General features: G+C 45.7%; 1 protein-coding gene across 1 annotated transcript in view; it reads right to left on the reverse strand.

The window, feature by feature from the left end:
- KANK4 (KN motif and ankyrin repeat domains 4) overlaps positions 1-22,359 on the reverse strand; it is a 116,066-nt gene that overhangs the window by 57,607 nt on the left and 36,100 nt on the right. Inside the window, exon 2 of the mRNA XM_011988930.1 lies at positions 2,990-3,076. Coding sequence (XP_011844320.1) covers positions 2,990-3,005 — 16 coding nt within the window. The 5' untranslated portion in view covers positions 3,006-3,076. The remainder of the gene's footprint in view (positions 1-2,989; positions 3,077-22,359) is intronic.

Below are 22,359 nucleotides of genomic sequence, written 5' to 3' on the forward strand. Positions count from 1 at the left end.
GTTTCACCATGTTGGCCAGGCTGGTCTTGAACTCCTGACCTCAGGTGATCCGCCTGCCTCAGCCTCCCAAAGTGCTAGGATTACAGGCATGAGCCACCATGCCCAGCCGACTCACACAATTTTTTAAACCAACTTGCTCCCCGACCTTCCCGTACCCCCACAAAGAAACACACTGGCAATTTTAGTAAATGAGAACAATATCTTGCATTGCTCTCCATTAGTTTTCCAAGTTGCACTGGCTATACTCTTAGACCTACTGGTCTGCTCAACAGCCCCCCGGATTACAAGGACAGGCCAAACAGAGAAGAGATATTTACCAAAAGTTAAGTAGAGGGCAGATTTATGACCTAGAAGGCAAAGAGCTCTCCTAAAGGAGAGGCTGCATTATTTATCTGCTTATTGCCTCAATTCACTAGAAATGCACCGATTTGCCCAACGGCTTCTGGGCACAGATCCAGAGCACAAATACAATCATAGCATCAAATAAGAAACAGCAGATTTAAAGGCAGAATCTTCCACAAGGGAGAGGAGGGCAAGTGAGGTTGAGCAGCTACCAAGGATGACAGGTTTAATAGCAGGTTTAATAGGTGCTTTCCTAAGCTAGCACACACACACACACACACACACACACACACACACATACACACACATAGTGATCCATCATGTTGCCCTGCCTGCCACCTGCCACTCTGCATTCCTTCTCTTTCTCCCAGCACAAGAGGAATGCTGGGCTTTGATGAGGGAGCTTGAGCTGATAGGCTGAGAGACTGCCCTCACAAGCAGCTCTGCTCCTGTTCATTCTACCTGGTGGCAGGTATGCGGGAGCTCAGAATTCCAGGCACTGGGCCAGGGTGGGAATCAGTTAGGAGGACCTGACTCTGCTCAAAATGAAATTCAGATGAAATAAACCAGCACATGGCCAACCTGGCTGGATTTGAATCCTGGCTGTCATCTCCCACTTGTGTGATTCTGGGCAAATTATTTCATTTCCCTCTGCCTCAATTTCTCCATTTGTAAAGTGGAGATAACAACGCCTAACTTACAGAGTTGTTGTCACTATTAGCATGAATGCACTAGAGAACACAGCCCAGAGTAGACACTCACTGAAGGACCCTAACAGCAAGGGTGGGCAGGTTCTGAATGCGGCAGAGGAGGATTCACTGAGCATGTGCTGTCTCCCTACAGCTCAAGAGGGAATGAGAGTCCAAGAAAATATTTCTGGAGAAAGTGGGAAAATGAGTCTGGGGAGAAGAAAAAACAAAGATAGAGGAGGCTCAGAGCTACCTGGAATTCCCTATGAAGTCTTGCTTAAGAGTGCAACAGATCACTAGACCCTTACATAGGACCTACAAACACAGTCAGCTTCAGAGTTACACACAGACAGGAGAAAAGGGGACTTGAAGGGGACAAGGTAAGGAGGGAGAACCACAGTAATTATCTGAAGGGACAAGTGAAGTAAAGCAGGTAAGTGAACCAACTAGAGGCGTTTAAAGTGTGAACCAACTAGAGGCGTTTAAAGCGTTTAAAGAGAAGTTCAAAAGCCTATATTCAGTCTCTGAAGTAAATGGGAAAAACAGAAACTAGAGAGAAAGTGGCTGAAAATAAAGCCATAAAGAAGGGGAGTAAAACGAAACTCTTCCAAAGACCAAGACAGGGAAGGAAGCCTTCCCCTCTGGGAAGGCTTGTCCCTGTTCTGGGAGGCCCATGGCTGAAAGGAGGGAGCCTTTCTTGAGCTCATATGAGCGATCACGTGGACAGCAGACCTCCCCAGTGTGCTGAGAAGGGACTTAGAGGCAGCTGGGCTGACAGGCCCCTGGGGCTTTTGAGGGAATGAGTGGGTGTTCTGTGGGACCACTGCCAGGGATGTACTGAAAAGGCAGCTCTCTGGGGAGAAAGGCAACTACTGAAATATTGAAATATATGGGAACTGCATTTGGAAGAAGAGGCAGGGCGGGAGCTGATGTCAGGTCCCTAAGTCCTGCACTGGTGGAGGCCCATATGATTCAAGGGTAATTAGAGGCTCTCTGTTTCCTGATATTTGGTGATCTAGAAAAAAAATTCATTAGAAGTCAGGAGATTGGGGTCTAGACTGTGGCCTTCTGCAAGTTTCCTGGGGACGGGAAGAGGGGAACATTCCGACATTCATTATGCTAGGTAGTTGTTACTCGACAACTTTCCATGCATTGTGTAATTTAGTTCTTTACTAACCCTATGAAATAGTATTAATACCTGTTTATAGACAAGGTGTGGTCAACTGTTTGCAAAGATAGTCACAATAATATCCGACCCTTGGGGTACTCCCCTACCACACTGACACTAGATGTGGCCTTATGACTGTGTTGGGCAGTGGGTCAACAGCAATATGACATATGCAGAGATTGGAATATTATCTCCACATTGGAGTCAGTCTGTTCTTGTGTTGTGCTTCAACTCTTCTGCCACCATGTGAACAAGCCCTAGCCAACCTCCTGGATGATGAGAGACACATGCCCAAGTCACTACTGATATCCCAGATATGTGAGTGTGGCCATTCTAAGTCATCCAGCCCCAGCCAAGTCACCCAGAAGCCCATGGACATGTGAATGAACCCAGAAAAGATCAGCCATGCCAGCCCAGACCAGAATAATGGCCCTGCTAACCCACAGAATCTTTTGAGAAATAATTAATGTCTTTAAGTCACTAAATTGTTGGGCTGTTTGTTACACAGCAAAGCTAACTGATACATGTGAGGATTAAGGATCAAAGACATTAAATGACTTGTAGAATCACTTAGGTATGAATGGAGGCTCTTTCACCATATTGTGCCTCTTTCCTTGGCTAGGGCTGGAGATACACAAAATCTGAAATACATGCTTAAGCCTACCAGCACTGCCTGTTTGGGGGTATCTCCTGTAAGCCTTTCCTAGGCTATTTCCAGGATTTGTGGCAACAATTCTTTCCCAGCCCAAGTGCTTATCTTAAAACAGGCCCTACAAAGCAGCCTGCCTACCATCTGTCTTCTCCATCTTTGGAGCGCTGACCCTCAGTGTCTCAGGCACTCTTCATCAGATGAGTCTGTAAAACTTGTTGGAGAGTTCTGAAAGAAAGGAGGATACAGAATTGGTGAGTCTCATTAGAGTTTGAATAAGTATTGGGGAAACATAGCACTAAAGAAAGTAACACCCATCCCTGCCTTTCTCCCAGGGTGCCCATGACCTCACAGTCCTCCGAGGAGGAAGATTAAAAACCTGTACACATTTCTACAGTCCAATTCTGAATGTTTCTTCATGGAATATTAGCAATAGTTGAAATGAAAAGAAGTGGAAGTATTTGGTCCAGCCGTCTTGCTTGGCAGATGAGGAAACTGAGGCTGAGGAGTTAATTGCTCTAAGGTGTCTCAGAATATTCGTGAAGGTGCTAGTATCAGACCTAGGCTTCTGATACCAGCACAGGGCACTTTCCGTAATCTCAAGAGTTGAAATCTACCTGTCCCCATCCTGGGAAGAGACTTATAATCCACTTTGTGAGAAAGCTGGAATCAGAGTACCTATAAATGATGTGTGACATGTCATTCAAACAGAAGATAGAGATGAGATAATTGCAAGTACTGACAGGGAGCTGATACTTAGAGGTGATTTCTAACCATGGGCAGAACAAGGGGAAGTTCAACCTGGGTGGCCCGAAGACATGGGTGACTATTCAAGCAGAATATTGCCCTGGCTCTGAATTAGTGTGCCTTGAGGTTTGACCATAAATTCTCCCCAAAGTTTTTTTTTTTTTTTTTTTTTTTTTTTTTTTTTTTGAGACGGAGTCTCGCTCTGTCGCCCAGGTTGGAGTGCAGTGGCCGGATCTCAGCTCACTGCAAGCTCCGCCTCCCAGGTTTACGCCATTCTCCTGCCTCAGCCTCCTGAGTAGCTGGGACTACAGGCGCCCGCCACCTTGCCCGGCTAGTTTTTTGTATTTTTTTTAGTAGAGGCGGGGTTTCACCAGGTTAGCCAGGATGGTCTCGATCTCCTGACCTCGTGATCCACCCGTCTCGGCCTCCCAAAGTGCTGGGATTACAGGCTTGAGCCACCGCGCCCGGCTTCTCCCCAAAGTTTTAATCCATTTCCAGGACTCTTTCTTCAAATGGTAAACATCCTAGCTCCTGCCCCCATTACAATAAATCACCCAGGAAATTGGCTTTTTATGATTGTAACTCCACATCCATCAGAATAACGAATTATCTGTGACACCACAGCAGTGGAAGCAGGGTTGTTTTAGGAATTCCAATGTACTTGACAATGAACTCCAGACCAGGAAAGTGAACCAGTGATGAGGGAAGGATTGGGAGAAACTGAGAGGGAAAGAAAAGGATGATGGGTGGCCCCCAGAAACCAAGGATGGAAAAAAGGGGACAAAAAGTAACTCGAGAAGAGGGCTGGAAAACATGAGGCCTGTCAAATAAGAGAGAAATGCCGAAGTTTGCCACCAGAAAGTTTAGCACCACTTCTTCCTGCGAGCGCTGCTTCTGCCTCATCTCCTCCAGCCCATTTGCCAAGCAGCTGCCAGAGAGGCCTTGCTCTATCCAGGTGGATGGAGCCCCAAAGGGCAGGCATGTGTTCTAGAAGCAGAGACACTCATTGCAGAAGGATTGACACACTGAGTACTTTGCTTACCTCTGAGGCAGCAAGCAGTGCAGCAGCACATCCTGGTTTGTTGAAAACTGAGAGCTGGAGAAGTTAGCGACAAGGGAGCTGAGAGTGTAGGTGGTCTTGCAGAGGCTGAGAGTGGCCACCAAGGAGGCAGACGGTGGAGAGGTGTGGAAGGTTCTAACCTGGAGGTGAGGCAGGCTTGCCCTTGTTATAAAGAGAAAGCTCCCAGGCAGAGAATACCACTGCCTCTCTCACCACCCCAGCTCTGCAGCCTCCAGCAGGTGATGCTGGCATGCAGGAGGCAGTGGCAGGTGAAGCCTGCAGAAGAGACTGAGGTGGCAAACCCTAAGCTTGGCCCTTCATCTCCACCATCACAGCCTCTCCTGCTCCCCTCTCCCTCCCACCCCTGTAACATTACTAAGCAACAGGCAGAGCTGGGAGTACTTGACATTCATGAATTATCTCATGCAATCTTTACACCATCACCCAAAGATTATTATTATTATTCCCATTTTCCAGGGAGGGAGACTGAGGCTGAGAGACTTGACAGGGCTGATCCACGTCACTTAACAAGCAAGTGTTACAGCAGGATCTGCCCTCAAGTCTAGCCAACTCCAAGCCTGGGTTGGGAACAAAAGTGATTTGTAAACCTTTGTCCACCCTGTAAGTCAGCCCAGTTCCCTGACACTATGACTGATCCTAGCTCCCCTTGTGAGGGGAAATGCTTCTGACTGGTGCTTCTCTGCCTCTCCCACAGTACACACAAAAAGCCTCTGGGCTTAAAGGAGAACTGCTCTCTTGTAAAGCCTCCTGGGCCAAAGGAGAGCTCTGCTTCTCCAAGGCTGGAGAGCTCCTACTGCAGAGAAGGGGGCCACCTGGGTCCAGCTGAACTTTTGGCTACACAAACTCTCACCATCAGCCCAGGGACTTTTCAATCACACACTTAGCCTTTGGTTAGAATTAGGAATTCAGCCCGTCGTGTATCAGATCATATGACTTTAAAGAATTATTCAGCACACATTAGGTCAAATTTCATTAAAAATAACTCCGTAGAGACCTCTAAGATTTCTCTTAGACTTGGATTTCACTAAAATTAATCATTTCAAGGCTACAGAAATGAAGTGGAGCTAACACTCAACTCTCAAAGGAGGGGGCTCGGCAACTTTTACTCTAAAGGGCTCATAATACAGGAAGGAAGGAGAGATCTGTCATGTGCACAAGTCACCACTTCCAGCCCCGACTCCCACTCCCAGCCTTCTCCACTTTCCTCTGTGGTCCTCACAACAGACATCGTGGAGTTTAGCTAAGGGAGTTTCCTTCCCATGGGCAGATGCTCAATGTAGTTAGGTTAGGTAAAAATAACTGCCACATCAACACATGCATACTACCTTGTTCGCAATAAAACAGAATATGAAAATAGCTTTATGGGACACAGTTCCCCTTTAAAACGGAATTTTGCAACTCTCTGGAGCATTTAAAGCTTTGACATAAAGCCATTTCTTTTGATCTTAGCTCACTGCAATCTCCGCCTCCTAGGTTCAAGTCATTCTCCTGCCTCAGCCTCCTGAGTAACTGGGATTACAGTCACAAGCTACCATGCCCGGCTAATTTTTGTATTTTTAGTAGAGATGGGGTTTCGCTATGTTGGCCAGGCTGGTCTTGAACTCCTGACCTCAGGTGATTCACCCACCTTGGCCTCCCAAAGTGCTGGGATTACAGGGGTGAGCCACTGCACCCGACCATAAAGCCATTTCTTACCCATTCTGTTAAGTTGTATCCCCAGTGTTCAGAACCTTTAAATACCTGGTGTTATTATGTTACTTTCCGTTTGTTTTTGTCCTATGCCAGGGTCGAGGATCCAGAGTTAGGGCCCAACCTCTCTCCACAGCTCATCATATTCTAGATATTTTGGGCATACACAGCTTGCTTTCTCTCTAGCTGTTCTCCCCTACTAATCTGTAAGCTTGTGAAGATCAGAATTCTTGCACGTCTCGTTCCCGTGTCACCCTCAACTCCTTATGTCTAACTCATGGCAGACACTCAGTCCATGGTTCCCAAATGAACAAAATAAAAGGAGCAAAATTATCTGTCTTCAAAGGGAACCCATGGACAGAAATTAACAGGAGCTAAGCGCTTACACTGGGAATCAGCTACTGAGTATAATTTCTCATTTCACCCTCATACAAGCAATCCTAGGAAACAGGAACATGTCCAAGTTACAAACGAGGAAACTAAGGCACAAAGAGTCCATGTGGCCAATCCAAAGTTACCCAGTTAATTAGGAGCAGGATAGCTTGTGTGACTCCATCATTCCACAGTTCCTTTCCAAGCCTCTGGGGCAAGGGGGGGCGGTAAGGAAGTGAGGACCAAGGCTGACCATTCAAAATCCAGCAAAGAAGCAGTCACTTGGCAGACAGCGATGATAGTCCACGTGCAGCTACCAGGCCAGACTGGAAACCGTTCCAGCCGGATCCACCCTCAGTGCCCAGGAGCACGGGTTTCCCCAGGGCAGCCCAACTCCTGTGGCATTTGTCCGCACCCTCTCCTCTCCACGCTTACTCCTTTTACGATGCCATTTTCAAGCTCATTTCTAACCTCAAATCCAAATATAAAGAGACCATCCCTTACTTAGTCTTGAAACAAACCTGGTTCTGTACTTTTGTTCTCTTCAAACCTCTTTTTATTCTGCAATAATAAAAATGTGGTATTTCATCCCAGAGCAGGCTGCATGCCAAAATAAATAGCACCTTGGATTTCTTTGAAAAGACAGCTTGGCTCAAGTCTCAGCCTCACTGCCATGAGAATTCTTGGAGAATTCAACCTTACAAAGTCAAGTATTTATCAAGGTAGTTCACCAGACAGCAACCCTGCCAATCTCTGCATGACCCCTTGCAAAGACAAAGCACCGTTTCCAAAAGAGAAAAAAAAAAAAATCACCCATACCTCGGACTGATCATGCCAAGATGATGAGAGCTTCCTGTTTCCCCATCCCAGGACCCCAGCCTTTCAAGCGTAAATATTCCCTGTGCCAAGAAGCAGGAGGCATCTGACCACTGCTTCTAAACATTGAGAGGGCCGAAGCCTGGACACCAGGGGAGGTGAGAAGCACTGAGAAAGATTCTGCCAACCGAGTTCTCCAGCGGGCTCACTTCCTGCCGACCCGGGAAACAAAGAGATAACTCCTGCCTAACAAATGACACATTAGCACAATCTCATTAACTCCATTCCCACGTTTTTTGCAAGTGTCTGTCATTTTCGCCTGCATTGCAGCAGCTGAATCTGGAGCTTCACGAAGAAGAGAAAACAGTCGGGAGGAACACTGTGCCCACATTACCTTCCCTTGCATCCTCCCGCTGCATAGCCCACAGCAGGGAGGACTCGTCTCCTTCCCAGAAAGCCAGGTTTGGGCTGCAGGGCGGGAGCTGATAGCTCGTGCCTTCAGCACAGCCGCGAATGTTTTGCAGCTGTTAAAGGACTTCGTCAGGTGATCCGTGACCTTGCTGGAAAAGCAAATACTGACTTCCTTTTTGCTCTCGGGAATAGGTGAGTGGGATCAGAAAGGAATTCACTGCTCAATAAGCCAAGACTGGATCTTGCAGAAAGAGGAAAAACTCTCACATCCTTCAACTGGAAAGTTAGTTCCCAGAGCTGCCATCGCTTCGGAGGAACACATCTAAAGACATCCAAACAACACACAATCTTCCTTCTTGACATCTAAAGACATCCAAACAACATACAATCTTGCTTCTTGACTCCTCCGAATCTGGCAGCTCATCTGAGCAGCTATAATTAATTATGAGCTCCTTCTTCCTCCCTGCAGCTGATGTGGCTCATTAATGAATTTGTTCCTAATGAGGACGTAGCCTTCTTAGAGTTGAAACCCTTCAGTAGTGCATCACTTTCTTCCTGGCTCTGCTTTAGAAACATCCTTCCCTACCCTCTCCTGGGGTCCCAGGACCACATGAAGCCTCTGATCATTAAACAAACGGAAGTCTGTCGGGGCAGAGCCGAGACAGAAACAATGACCAGTAAATTCCTGGGGCTGGACCGGCAGCTCCTTATTCCTACTGCTCTACCAATCTGCTGCCCTAGAGCACCAAAACACACCCAATTCTGGCAGGAAGGAAAAAGCAAGGAAGTACCTGCTGTGACGACCAAATTACTGTTCGGTGGATCCAGCTCCAGGCAGGGTTTCTAACTGCAGCGCAGACCAGAGACTCCGAGAGGCAGGGTGCAGGAGCCAGGGAGCAGGCAGCTGCCAGAGGAGCAAGGTTTCAGAGTGTCCCGGGCAAGCACAGTGGAGGATCTTCCTACAGCCCAAAGCTGCTGCAGTTCTTAGGAGCAGAGACAGGTGTGAGGTGCAGGCACCAGACTCCACGCTTTCCAAACCCTGTGCTGCTCCTGGACCTGAAGGAGCGGGGGTGGTCCAGGACAGACCAGGAAAGCGTCTGGGTTCCTTTATGCAGACTCAGTAAAAGGATTAGAGGGACCTTGTTCCTTCACCTCTTGGTGCTCTAACCAAGTGAGGCTGTGCTGGGAAATGAAGCCTCACAGTAAGACACATCAGATGCAGCCCTGACCTTCACTGACACTGACTGTCTGGATGTGCCTTCCAAGACAGAGCAGGTTCCTGTCTAACCCATGCTGAAATTGATGCTGGCAAGGAGTGTCACCCTGAAACACTGCCTGCATCGAGCCTGGTGCACTTGCAAAGCACTTTCCGTCCTGTGTCCCATTTATCCTTGCATCAGTGCTTGAAGCAGCCAGACCAGGGACGAAACTCCCCATTGTAAAGGTGAAGAAAATGAGAGACAGTCTAAGTGGTTTCCCTTAGGTCATCCAGGAGCAAAGAGTCCGGGGGTAAAGTTCTGTGTTCTTCCCATTGCCCTGGATCAAGTTCCCTACTTTTCTTGGAAGATTCTAGAGACTCTTGCTCAAGATGGAGGTTAGGAGACTTTGCAAAGTAAACAGGGTGACGTGGTGGTAGGCAAGTCTATGGAATACCAACATTACTTTTCTCAGCTGGTAAAAGTATTTTTCCAGTTAACTGAGTACGCAGACCCATCATCAGAATAAAAAAGAATCCAAAGTATACCTTGAACTCTAAGGGTATTGAAAAATATACTGCGGAGCAAGCTGCTTCTCTGATACACTTCAAATGATCATTGACCATCCTTCTAAACTGGCCAGAGAACAGCTGGAGACACACAGCATTTCTCTAAGATGCAGGCGGAAGAAAAGCCCTCCATGTTTCCAGGTCCGACGCCTTTCCAGCCACCCGCCCTTCCCCTCTGGTCTATCTATGTGAGCAAGATAAGCACTCTCTTTGCCTCTCCCGGGATAAATTCTTCCTTATCCAGGACAGGGAGGTGAGATGTTTTCCTCCAGAGCAATGCCTTGCCTGCAAGACCCCACGTTCTACCTGGGATGCTGTTCACTTTCTCTGCCTGTCCAGTTCCTCCACTCAGACATCCCCAAGTGCAGTGACCATCCTTCCAGCTGCCACTGTCCCTGTCTGCCTGCTACTGCAGCGTGTGGCATCATATTCTAATTGCTGCTTCTGCATCTGTCTCCTGGCCAGCATCACAGGCTGACTGCTCTGTAAAGTTTGTGAACTGAACTTATCTACAATCCCTGCAGCTCTGAACGTAGGCGACCTCTTCGGCCACTTTCTTACATGTCAAGGGAGCACTCTGCTATTCCCACAGCCTCCAGGCCTCTTATCAGATTTTAAAAGACTACAGAATGAGGGAAGGTAATATGGGTTGAGTATCTTTTATCCGAAATGCTCAAGACCAGAAGTTTTTTGGATTTTGAATTGTTCTGGATTTTGGAATATTTGCGTATACATAATAAGATATCTTGGGAATGGGACCCAAATCTAAAAAGGAAATTTATCCGTTTCATATATGCCATATCACACCGTCTCAAGGTAATTTTAAACATAAAATTTGAAATAATTTTGTGCATGCAACAAAGTTTTGACTGCACTTTAACTGTGACCTGTCATAAGAGGTCTAGTATGGAATTTCCTACTCCTGGTGTCACGTCAGTGCTCAAAAAATTTCAGATTTTGAGGCATTTTAGATTTTGGATTTTCAAGTTAGTTCTACCTATAGTAGTCTCTGCAACAGTGCCACCAATCAGCTTGGATCTGATGCCACACACACACACACACACACACACACACACAAAAGACGCACCCATCCACACATCCACACTCCCTCATCACATTCCCTTGACTTATCCAGACCTCCTCCTTCTGGGGAAAGGCTTGCATGTTTTGTCCCCTCCAAAATCTCATGTTGAAATGTGACTTCCAATGTTTGAAGTGGGCCTAGTGGGAGGTGTTTGGGTCATGAGCTGGATCCTTTTTATTTTATTTTATTTTAGATGGAGTCGCCCAGGCTGGAGTGCAGTGGCACGATATCAGCTTACTGTAACCTCCACCTCTCAGGTTCAAATGATTCTCCTGCCTCAGCCTCTTGAGTAGCAGGGACTACAGGCATGCCTGGCTAATTTTTGCATTTTTAATAGAAATGGGGTTTTGCCACGTTGGCCAGGGTGGTCTCAAACTCCTGACCTCAGGAGATCTGCAGGTGGATCCTTCATGAATGGCTTGGTGCCCTCCCCATGGTAATGAGTTCTCACTCTCAGTCTTTTCCCTGTTTGCTTTCCACCATGATTGGAAGGTTCCCGAGGCTTCACCAGAAGCAGATGCCAGCACTATGCATCTTGCACAGCCTGAAGAACTGTGAGCCAAAATAAACCTCTTTTCTTTATAAATTACCCAAGTCTCAGGTATTTCTTTGTAACGATGCAAAATGGACTAACACAGGCTCAGTTCTTGGGCTTAGCATGAGGTGCTGGGACAGGCACTGTGCCCACTGTCTATGTCTCTAAGGGGAGAAGAAATTCTTCTGTCTTGATAACTTACCCAGGACACTCATTTGAACTCATGGTCAAGTAGGGAGGTGAGCAGAACAGGGAATGTTATCCTCTATTCTCCAAATGAGGAAACAACCTGTTACCAAGGTTACAGAGCTAAAAAAAGAGAAAAAGAAAAAAAGGGCAAAGCCTCAACTCAAACCCATATAGTCTGTCTCCCAGGCCAATACTCTTTCTGCTAAACCACACATTCTGAACCAGGCATGCAGGCGAATTCAGAGGACACACAAATAGCAGGACACAAGCTTCAATGCTGGTGCTGTCCAGGTACACGGTGGCCTCACCTTGAGGGAAGGTCTTCATGAGAAGCCACAGTCGCTTTCTCTAGAGGAGTCTGTGCTTTTTTGGGGGGAATTCTCCCCATGGTTTTGCCATGTCTGGGATACCAGCATCCCCGCCTCAGACATATGTCTTAAGACCAGCAGCCAGCTTCATGCTCCCACCAAGCCACACAGACCATCTCCTGAACCAAACACGTTTATCCACAAGAACTTTCCTGACAAGAATCACGGGACTGGAGGGAAGTTTGGCTCCTTTTGCAATTTAGAAATGCTCAACTTCTATGGCCCAGGTCCTTTCTGCCCCATGATGGAAAAAAAGATGAACTGTCCAACTCCAGCAAGATGGGGGCTAGGCCAGAGGGGAAAAGAGGTTCAGCTATCTGAAGAATGTGCCTTTTATCTAAGCAATCCCTTAGGCTTTTGCGCTTTACTGAGAAAGGTCAGCGCTTTGGTGGGCTGTGTGATTGCACAGGGCTGAGAAGGGCACGCTTGTTAGGTATTCACACACTCAAATAGAGCCTCTCTGAGCAGACTGGTCACAGCCACAGTCATTCCCACAGTATGCAACTTAAATAGGCAGAGAAAGAAATTATGCATGTGAGACCTGTGGGTGCAGCCATCCAGGAGGGAAATCAGCTATTCTAAAGATTGACTCTACAAAGCAGATGTAATTTTCTGAGGGAAGAAACCAGGTCAGTTGTAGGGAGAGAGGAGGCTGCACTAACCAATGAAAAATGCTCCTTGGAGGGAAAAAAGGCATTAGATTTGCAGGGAAAAAGACCTCCACTCTGCATCTCTTTTTTTCATTTGGACGCTTCCAAAATGCTCTTGGCCCTTGACTTAAACATACTGTAAAATCAAACTGCCAACTGCCAAATGAGGAAGTGGCATGAGCAGACAATTCATCAAAGAAGAAATACAAATGGTTAATATTTGAGAAATGTATAACCTCACGAATTAATAATAAAAAAGATGTCAGATAAATCTTGACATGCCATACCCTACAATGAGCCAGGTACTCTGGTCCAATCCAAACAGTATCCTATTCCCAAAAAAGCTCTGCCAAGCTTGTCCAACCTACCTTATTTTGTTGTTGTTGTTCTGTTTTGTTTTGTTTTAGGCTTTTAGCGCCTGAAGCCATGGGTTTTAGTTTCTGTCTCTAGTGATAAGCGGAAAAGAGGGATGAGGAAAGGTCTTTACTGGCCTAACCAGAAACAGAAACTAAGAACCCGTGACTGCATTCTCTCCCTTGGACACCCCTGCGTACTGTTACTTCTATTGTCCAAAGTCAAAGCAGAGGCCTAAAGCAGTTGCCCAGGTATCGAGACCATCAGAGCCAAGATTCGCATCCATGTTTTTCTGATGCTAATATGCTGCTCTTAACCATGGTACAACAGACTCTTATGAGTTAGAAAAACGTTTTTTCAAAGAAAGAGCCTCAGTGTTGATGAGGAGGGGACACGCCCTCCCCAGAAGATTGCAGCAGAGTGGGGGCAGCTGCAGCCAAGAGAGGACCTTCAGGCCGTGGCAATGCCTCCAAGCACACCACGAATATCTACCCGTACACTGCCTGCATATCCAATGGCACTGTCCAGTTTGTGCATGTGCATAGGGGAATTCAAAATCAAATACAGCAAAATACAATGGTAAAGAGAAGAAGACCAAAGAAGGTCATAGTTACATGTGATTTCTTTCCTTGGTGGTCTAGGAATCATAACTATTATGATGTATCCTTGGAAAATAGAAAATAAATTATTTGGGGGGAAAGAGATGGGATGTCAACACAATTCTGCCACCTGGCTACTGCAATTTTCATGTTCACCTATTTTGCATATTTAACATAATTGAAGGGCAAGTTCTATAGTAGATTTATAGCCTGGCTTATAGCCTGAAATCCCAGCTCTGCCACTGACTGACTGTATAACCTTGCTCAAATTACTGAACCTCCCTGTGCCTCAGTTGCCTTGCTTGTGAAATAGGACTAGTAGTATTTCCTATAAGTCATGGAGCTGTCAGGAAGATTAAATAGGATGACAATATATGCAAAGCACTTGGAACAGAGTCCAGTACATAGTCCTGTTCAATGAGTAAATACATTAGTTATTTTTAATATAATAGTAGAAATTCAATTATAAATTCAATTACAAATCCAATTTTGTATTCAAAATTCTATTATATAACCATTTAAAAAAGTATAGTTTTACCTGCTTTGTAATGATTACTGTAAATGGCTATACAAACCTTCATTGACTTACACCTTATTTTCCAAACCCCTCCCTAGAGGAGGTCATGCCACCTCCTGTTTAATTCTCCCTTCAATGCTACCACAGCAGCCAGCCTGACAGACGGTCCTCACTCGGGTCTCCTGGGAAGACCCCATTTCCAGGTGGCTGGATCTCAGCTGCACGGGCTTTGAGGTAAGACAGGCCAGGTTCAAATCCTGGCTGCGTGACCCTGAGCAAATGTCCTTATTCAAAAAGAGCACAGCTCAGTACACCGTGTGAAGACCGCAAGGGATGAGGTATGCAAAGTGCTTGTGCGGGTGCCCAGGATATAATAAACACTCAATACATTTGGCTATGATTACTTTTTAAAACCGCAATGTAAAGCAAGGAAAGGGCAAGGATCATGTTTGTTTTCTTTCTCACCCCATTTTTAACACTTACAATGATGGGAACTCAATAAAAATGTGTTGAATCAAATACATAAATGGATGGATAGATGGGTGGATGGATCAGAGACTGTCAAAGCTGGAAAGGATTCTTTTTTTTTTATTGAGACAGAGTCTCGCTCTGTCACCCAGGCTGGAGTGCAGTGGCGCGATCTCGGCTCACGGCAAGCTCCGCCTCCTGGGTTCACACCATTCTCCTGCCTCAGTCTCCCGAGTAGCTGGGACTACAGGCACCTGCCACCACGCCCGGCTAATTTTTTGTATTTTTTTAGTAGAGACGAGATTTCACCGTGTTAGCCAGGATGGTCTCGATCTCCTGACCTCGTGATCCGCCCGTCTCGGCCTCCCAAAGTGCTGGGATTACAGGCTTGAGCCACCGTGCCCGGCCGCAATCTAATTTTTTTAAATTGTGGTAAAATATACATGACACAATATTTATTATTTTAACCACTGAATGTACAATTTAGTGACATTAAATGCATTCACAGTGTTGTGTAACCATCATCATCATCACTATCAAATTTTTTTTGGTGTGTGAGACAGAGTCTCACTCTGTTGCCCAGGCTGGAGTGCAGCAGTGTGATCTCAGCTCATTGCAACCTCTGCTTCCTGGGTTCAAGCAATTCTCATGCCTCAGCCTCCTGAGTAGCTGAGATTACAGGCATGTGCCACCATGCCCAGCTAATTTTTTGTATATTTCGTAGACACGGGGTTTCACCAAGTTGGCCCGGCTGGTCTTGAACTCCTGACCTCAAGTGATCTGCCCACCTCAGCCTCCCAAAGTGCTGGGATTACAGGTGTGAGCCACTGCACCAGGCCAATCATCATGATCTATACCCAAAATGTTTTCATTATCTCCAACCTGAACTCTGTACCCATTAAATAATAACTCCCCATTCTCTCCCACTCCCCGCCCCTGCTAACTCCTTTTCTACTTTCTAGCCCTATGAATCTGCCTATTCTAGGTATCTCATATAAGTGGAGTCATCTAATATTTGTCCTTCTGGATCTGGCTTATTTCACTTATATATTAAAGATTCTTTCAAGTTGTAGCATATATCAAAATTTCCTCCATTTTTAAGGCTGATTAATATTCCATTGTCTGTAGATGCCACATTTTGTTTATCCATTCATCCATGATGGCACAGGGTCACTTCCACCTTTTGGCTATTGTGAATAATGCTACCGTGGGTCTTGGTGTACCAATATTTATTCTAGTCCCTGCTTTCAGTTCTCTTGGATATATACCAAGGAGTGGAATTGCTGGGTCATACCATAATTCTATGTTTAACTTTTTGAGAAACCACCAAACTGTTTCCCACAGCAGTTGCACTGTTTTACATTCCCACCAGCGATGCATGAGGGTTCCAATTTATTTATTTATTTATTTATTTATTTATTTATTTATTTATTTGAGATGAAGTCTCACTCTGTTGCCCAGGCTGGAGTGCAGTGGCTCGATCTCAGCTCACTGCAACCTCCGCCTCCTGGGTTTGAGTGATTCTCCCACCTCAGCCTCCTCAGTAGCTGAGACTACAGGCACGTGTTACCATGCCCAGCTAATTTTTCTATTTTTTGGTAAATATGGGGTTTCATCATGTTGGCCAGCCTGGTCTCGAACTCCTGACCTCAAGTGATCTGCCCACCTCGGCCTCCCAAAGTGCTAGGATTACGGGCAAGAGCCACCATGCCTGCCTGGCCATTCCAATCTCTCCATGGTCTCACCAACACCTGGTTTATGTTTGTTTGCTTTAAATTATAGCTATCCTAGTAGGTGTAGTAGGTATGAATTGGTATCTCACTGTGGTTTTGATTTGCATTTCCCTAATGACTAATTGTGTTGACTATCTTTTTCATGTGTTTATTGGTTTTTGTATATCTTCTTTGGAGAAATGTCTATTCAAGTTCTTTACCCATTTTTGAATTGGCTTGTTTGTTTGTTGTTGTTGTGTTGTGCAAGTTCTTCACATATTTAGGATATTAACCTCTTATCAGACATATGATTTGCAAAAAATTTCTTCTTGATATATTTTGCAATAATCTTGTATATGGTATAAGAAAAGCTTCCAGCTTCATTCTTTTGTATAATTTAACTAATTAATTAATTTTTTTTAGATAGGATCTCACTCTGTTGCCCAGGCTGGAGTGCAGTGGTGCAATCATAGCTCACCACAGGCTCAAACTCCTGGGCTCTGCAATTCTCTCACCTCAGTCTTCTGAGTAGCTGGCACTACAGGTGCGTACCACCATGTCCACCTAATTTTTTTTTTTGGTTATTGAGACAGAGTCTCTCCCTGTCATCTAGGCTGGAGTGCAATGGTGTGATCTCGGCTCACTGCAACCTCCATCTCCCGGAATCAAGTGATCTCCTGCCTCAACCTCCCAAGTAGCTGGGATTATAGGTGTGTACCACCACGCCTGGCTAATCTTGTATTTTTAGTAGAGATGGGATTTCACTATGTCGGTCAGGCTGGTCTGGAACTCCTGACCTCAAGTGATTCACCCACCCTGGCCTCCTAAAGTGCTGGGATTACAGGCATGAGCCACCATGCCCAGCCCCACGTAATTTTTAAATTTTTGTAGAGATGGGGGCTTGCTATGTTGCCCAGGCTGGTTTCAAACTCCAGACCTCAAGCAATCCTCCCACTTTGACTTCTCAAAGTGCTGGGATTATAGGCGTGAGCTATCATACCCAGACAACTTTATTTTTTGTGTGTGTGAATATTCAGTTTTCCCACCACCATTTGTTGAAAAGATCACCATCTATTTTCAGAACATTTCACCACCCCAAAAAGAAATGCCCTACTCATTAGCAGTTATTCCCTATTCCCTTCACTCCACTTCCCATTCCCTCCCACGCCCTGGAAACCATGAATTTACTTTCTGTCTGTATAGATTTGCCAATTACGGACATTGCCTATAAACGGAATCATATAACACTCTGATCTTTTGTGACTAGCTTCTTTCACTTAACATGATGTTTTCAAGGTTCACAAGAGCTAAAAAGGATTTTTTCAGGTCACCTAATCTAACCCTGTTTTCAATATCACACAGTACCTTGGTAATAGAATCCATACAAGGGTCCGTTCTGTGTTTTCTTCCTTAATAACCATGACCCTAGAAACATGTCAACACACAGGAGGAATGGCAAGTTCTCACTGCACAAGAACTGCACTCTAAGCCTCTCCTTCAAAGTTTTATGTCTGCTCTTACATGGTGCCACTTGACTAGACCACTATTTCCCCATATTACCTATTGTTCAAATCCTACCCTTTCCTCTCACCAGACCCCACCTCCCCCAGGAAGCCATCTGGAGAGCCTATTTGGGTATACTTCTCTATTTTCTGAAATCCTATAGTAAATAATTACTCTTTAATCCATGTGAGGCCACATGGGATTAGGAATCCAATTTCTAACTATAAAAGTCTTCCTCCAGTTGAGAATGACAAATCTCTACTTTAGTGGGAGGTGAACACTGAAAGGCTTGAGAAATCTCAGTTTGATATATCTGGACAAGTTTTGGATCACCTCTTCTACACAAGGAAATCAGCTGATCACTGATTTGTCAGCCTGCTGGACAGAGTAGTGGCAAAAGTCAGCTTTGGAATCCAACAGACCGGGGTTCAAATGCTGCTTTTCCTATATATTGAGACCTCAGGCAAGTTAACTAACTTGTCTCATGGTCCCTATCTTGTCCTGCCATCCACCTTTGTCGCTGGATAATTGCCTAATGCTTCTTGCTGGACTAAAAGCTCCCTGATGGCAAGAATCAAGCCTTCTTCTTCTGGGTCTTTCACAGTTCCCAGAGATCTTTTAATAGGGCCCTAGAAATGCCCCTGCTATTATGGGTCTCAATTCTTTCTGTGTGTGTGTGTGTGTGAGAGAGAGACAGAGTGTTGCTCTGTTGCCCAGGCTGGAGTGCAATGGCACAATCTCGGCTCACTGTAACCTCTGCCTCCCAGGTTCAAGCGATTCTCCTGCCTCAGCCTCCTAAGTAGCTGGGATTACAGGCATGCACCACCACACCCTGCTAATTTTGTTTTGTATTTTTAGTAAAGATGGGGTTTTGGCATGTTGGCCAGGCTGGTCTCGAACTCCTGACCTCAGATGATCTACCTGCCTCGGCTTCCCAAAGTGCTGGGATTACAGGTGTGAGCCACCATGTCCGGCCTCAATTCTTTAAATCTATAATTCTCAAAGCAGAGTCCCTGGCCCAGTGATAGACAGTAAGGGTTTCTAAAAGAATGAAAAATGCATAAAAAATATGTATATTCTCTTCAGTTCTTACAGGCAAGTGTATTACATGGGAATTCATTTTTATAAGGAACTAGGAACATAATATGTGAGTTATTGAGGGTTAATAAACCTTGGCATTAATAAAATTAGTGCGTTAGAAGAGTTTACTGAGAATATTCATTTTCTATTCTGTAAAGAAGGGTGACCATTATCCATCACCAAACAATACAGCAAAACTTCTGTGTATGCACCCAGGCTAAGAGCTGGAATTCCTATTCTCAGGAAGGGCGTTTTGTTATTAGTGCAGAAGACATTTGTTGTGTGCTTTTTTTCAGCTACCCAGCACTTTGTGAACACCCTTCCTATGCTTGGTTATTTCCTTCTCAGAAGACCCACCTCCCCAAGATTGAAACTGGAATTTACAGCAATTGATTATGGGGAGATGGCAGAGTGATGTTCAGCTACTTCATATCACTTAATAAATTCCTCTTCTATTATAGACAAGCCTGCTAGAGCAGGTTCTGGTGTTTGCAACCATGACCCTTGGTGGCTGCAATACAGCGTCGGCACTCTCTTGGTTTTAAACTGCTTCTATTCTGTTAATTTACATTACTTACAAAATTACTTTTAGGAGTTTCTGTTGATTGTTGTGCTGAGTATTTGCTGCATTACCACTTTGGTTAGTTTTCTCTTCTCCTTTAATCCTTTGTTACTACCAAATTCTTTCCCACTGCAAAGTGGGAGTGAAGGGACTCAGTGGGCCACAAAGTCTTTTGCTCCCCTGAATTGGGCCACAGTCCAAAGGGCTTGGAAACCACAACTGGGAGTAAATGTTTCCTAGGAATTCAGCTCCACTTCCTGCCTCCTGGGTCACTTCAGTGAAAGCATCTCAAGGGGAGGCACAGATACTCCACAGGGGGGCACCCCTGCACCCACCCTCTTTGGGCGGCTCCCATCCCAGCAGCATCATCCCTGGTCAGAATTCAGCAGATGCCTCTGCAGGTATCAGCTGGGCGCCACAGCTCGAGTTGCAGGTGTAGACAGTTTAGAGCTTGCGTGGGCTGTGGCAAATGCCTTCTGGGTTGGGAGGAAGGTTTTTGTTGGCTCAAATATGCACAGCCTGCACATTCAGGAAAATCAGTTTAAACCAAACTGAGGCTAAGTGATCCCCAGACACCTGGGTGGAGAAAGCGATGTTTCCAGATTTTTCGGGCAGGAAAGCTGTTATTATTTCGCAATGCCCCACCTAGCCCTCTGGCAAGTTCAGTCTGACAAGAAGCGGACATGTGTGATGTGGGTCCAACAAAGATGGTGGCCACCCAGCCTCGGCAGCATGCCAGCCAGAGGAAGGGCAGGTATCATCAGAGATGAACCAGAAAGACTCGAGGAGAGAAGAGGAGCACCAGGAACTTCTGTCAACTTCAACTTTCCCTTGCAAGAGATGGGATTCCTTCAGTGTACCATCTGGTAATACAAAGGAAGGTTATATATTGTTGTGGCCTGGATTTTGTTTTGCTTTAATGTGGGCAAAGTTACTAAGAAAAGGTGTTGCCAAAATTGACATCCCAGGTTTATATCACCCCATGGAGCAGCTCAAAGGTGTCACAGAATGGTTGGGCATTTGGAGCATAGCATAGGCAGACTTTTATTGGTGACTCTGCTCATATCTTTTCTTATTTTTTTTTGAGATGGAGTTTTGCTCTGTCACCCAGGCTGCAGTGCAGTGACACCATCTTGGCTCACTGCAACCTTCACCTCCCAGGTTCAAGCTATTCTCCTGCCTCAGCCTCCCAAGTAGCTACAGGGACTATAGGCGCTCGCCACCACACCCAGCTAATGTTTTGTATTTTTAGTAGAGACAGGGTTTCGCCATGTTGCCCAGGCTGGTCTCAGACAATCCTGGCTGGTGTCCTGAACTCAGGCAACCCACCTGTCTTGGCCTCCCATAGTGCTGGGATTACAGGAGTGAGCCACTGCACCTGGCCTTGCTCACATGGGCTCTTTCAGCCAGATTATGGGCTCTTTCAAGTCAAGGTTTCCCTTTTGTGCTCCTGGGTATCCTTTATGGCACCAGTCCAGGGCCCTGCAGGTGGTAATCCACTGTTATCTACTGTTGGGAACCAGTCCACTGATTATCTACTGTTGGGAGGAGAGAAATATAAAACAGGGTCTTAGACAACATTTGCATCCATACCACCCCATACAGCAGGGCCAAGGTCAGAGTCTGCTTTTGAGACTCCTAACCCAGTGCTTTCCTTTACAAATTTCATGTACTGGTCCTCAGTGTGATATTGGAGGACATGAAATTGATGGTTTCTTTAAAAACAATGTGGCCGGTGTCCCTAGTTTAAATGTGGAATAATGGAGTTTTTATTGTGGTAAAGTGTGCCAGAGAACTGCTCATACTTCTGTTGGTGATCTTTGCTTGCTGCCTCTGGCTACAAGGAAAGTATAACGCATAACAATAAAAATAGTTGCCAACATCAATTAAGTACTGACTCTGTCCTGGGTAAGTCCTTGACCCATCCTTACTCAGCGCCTGGGACAGCATGGGCATGTCTCCCCTGTAAACCAGAAAAAGATGCTGCCTCATGGCCCAGCCTGAGTTCAGGGCAGTGTTCAAAGAATCAGCAGTTAAGTAGAAAAAAGTTAATTGGAAGCAATCCAAACCTTCACTGCAGTCTCTAGAGAAAATACCAAAAGGGAAGTGCATTCTTAGCACAAAGCAAAAGTCTTAAATTTTTTCTTTCCCATCTCTGCTGTTCTAGGTGTCTATTTCCAGCAGAGCAACTGCCCCAGCAGCAGTGTGTGCCGTTCCCCAACATCCGTATGCGAATCCTCCCACCTGGTTCTTCACTCCCGCACCTCCCTCGCCTCTGGCATCTACTCATCCTTCCTCAGCCAGCCTCTCTCTGGCCTCTTCATTGGGAATTCCAATATTGGCTCCATTTGTCCACAGCTTTTTCATCACTGAATGACCTCAATCTGCATAATAATGGAGGGAGAACAGCCAAGCAGGCTCTGCCAGAAGTGTCCTTATGAGGAAATTACTTAGAAGTCTCCAAAAGCACAGACTTTTGTTTTTGTTTTTGTTTTTGTTTTTCGTGTTTTTTTTTTTTTTTTTTTTTTTGAGACAGGGTCTCGCTCTGACCACCAAGTCTGGAGTGCAGTGGCATGATCACAGGTCACTGCAGCCTCAATCTCCCGGGCTCAGGTGAGCCTTCTGCCTCGGTTTCCCGAGTAGCTGGGACTACAGCTGCACACCACCACGCCCAGCTAATTTTTGAAACGGTGTTTTGGCATGTTGTCCAGGCTGGTCTTGAACTCCTAGGCTCAAGTGATCTGCCTGCCTTGGCCTCTCCAAAGTGTTAGGATTATAGGCATGAGCCACCACGTCTGGCTGCAAAGAGGTTTTTAATACTCGTATGTTGATGGTTTTATTCCCTGTACACTCAATTTATAGATTAGAAAACTGGGGTTTAATAATACTAGTACCAGGCCAGGCTCAGTGGCTCATGCCTGTAATCCCAGCACTTTGGGAGGCCAAGGCAGGCAGATGACCTGAGGTCAGGAGTTTGAGACCAGCCTGGACAACATGGTGAAACCCTGT

Source organism: Mandrillus leucophaeus, unplaced genomic scaffold, assembly GCF_000951045.1.
Source record: "Mandrillus leucophaeus isolate KB7577 unplaced genomic scaffold, Mleu.le_1.0 Scaffold341, whole genome shotgun sequence".
NCBI lineage: Eukaryota > Metazoa > Chordata > Mammalia > Primates > Cercopithecidae > Mandrillus > Mandrillus leucophaeus.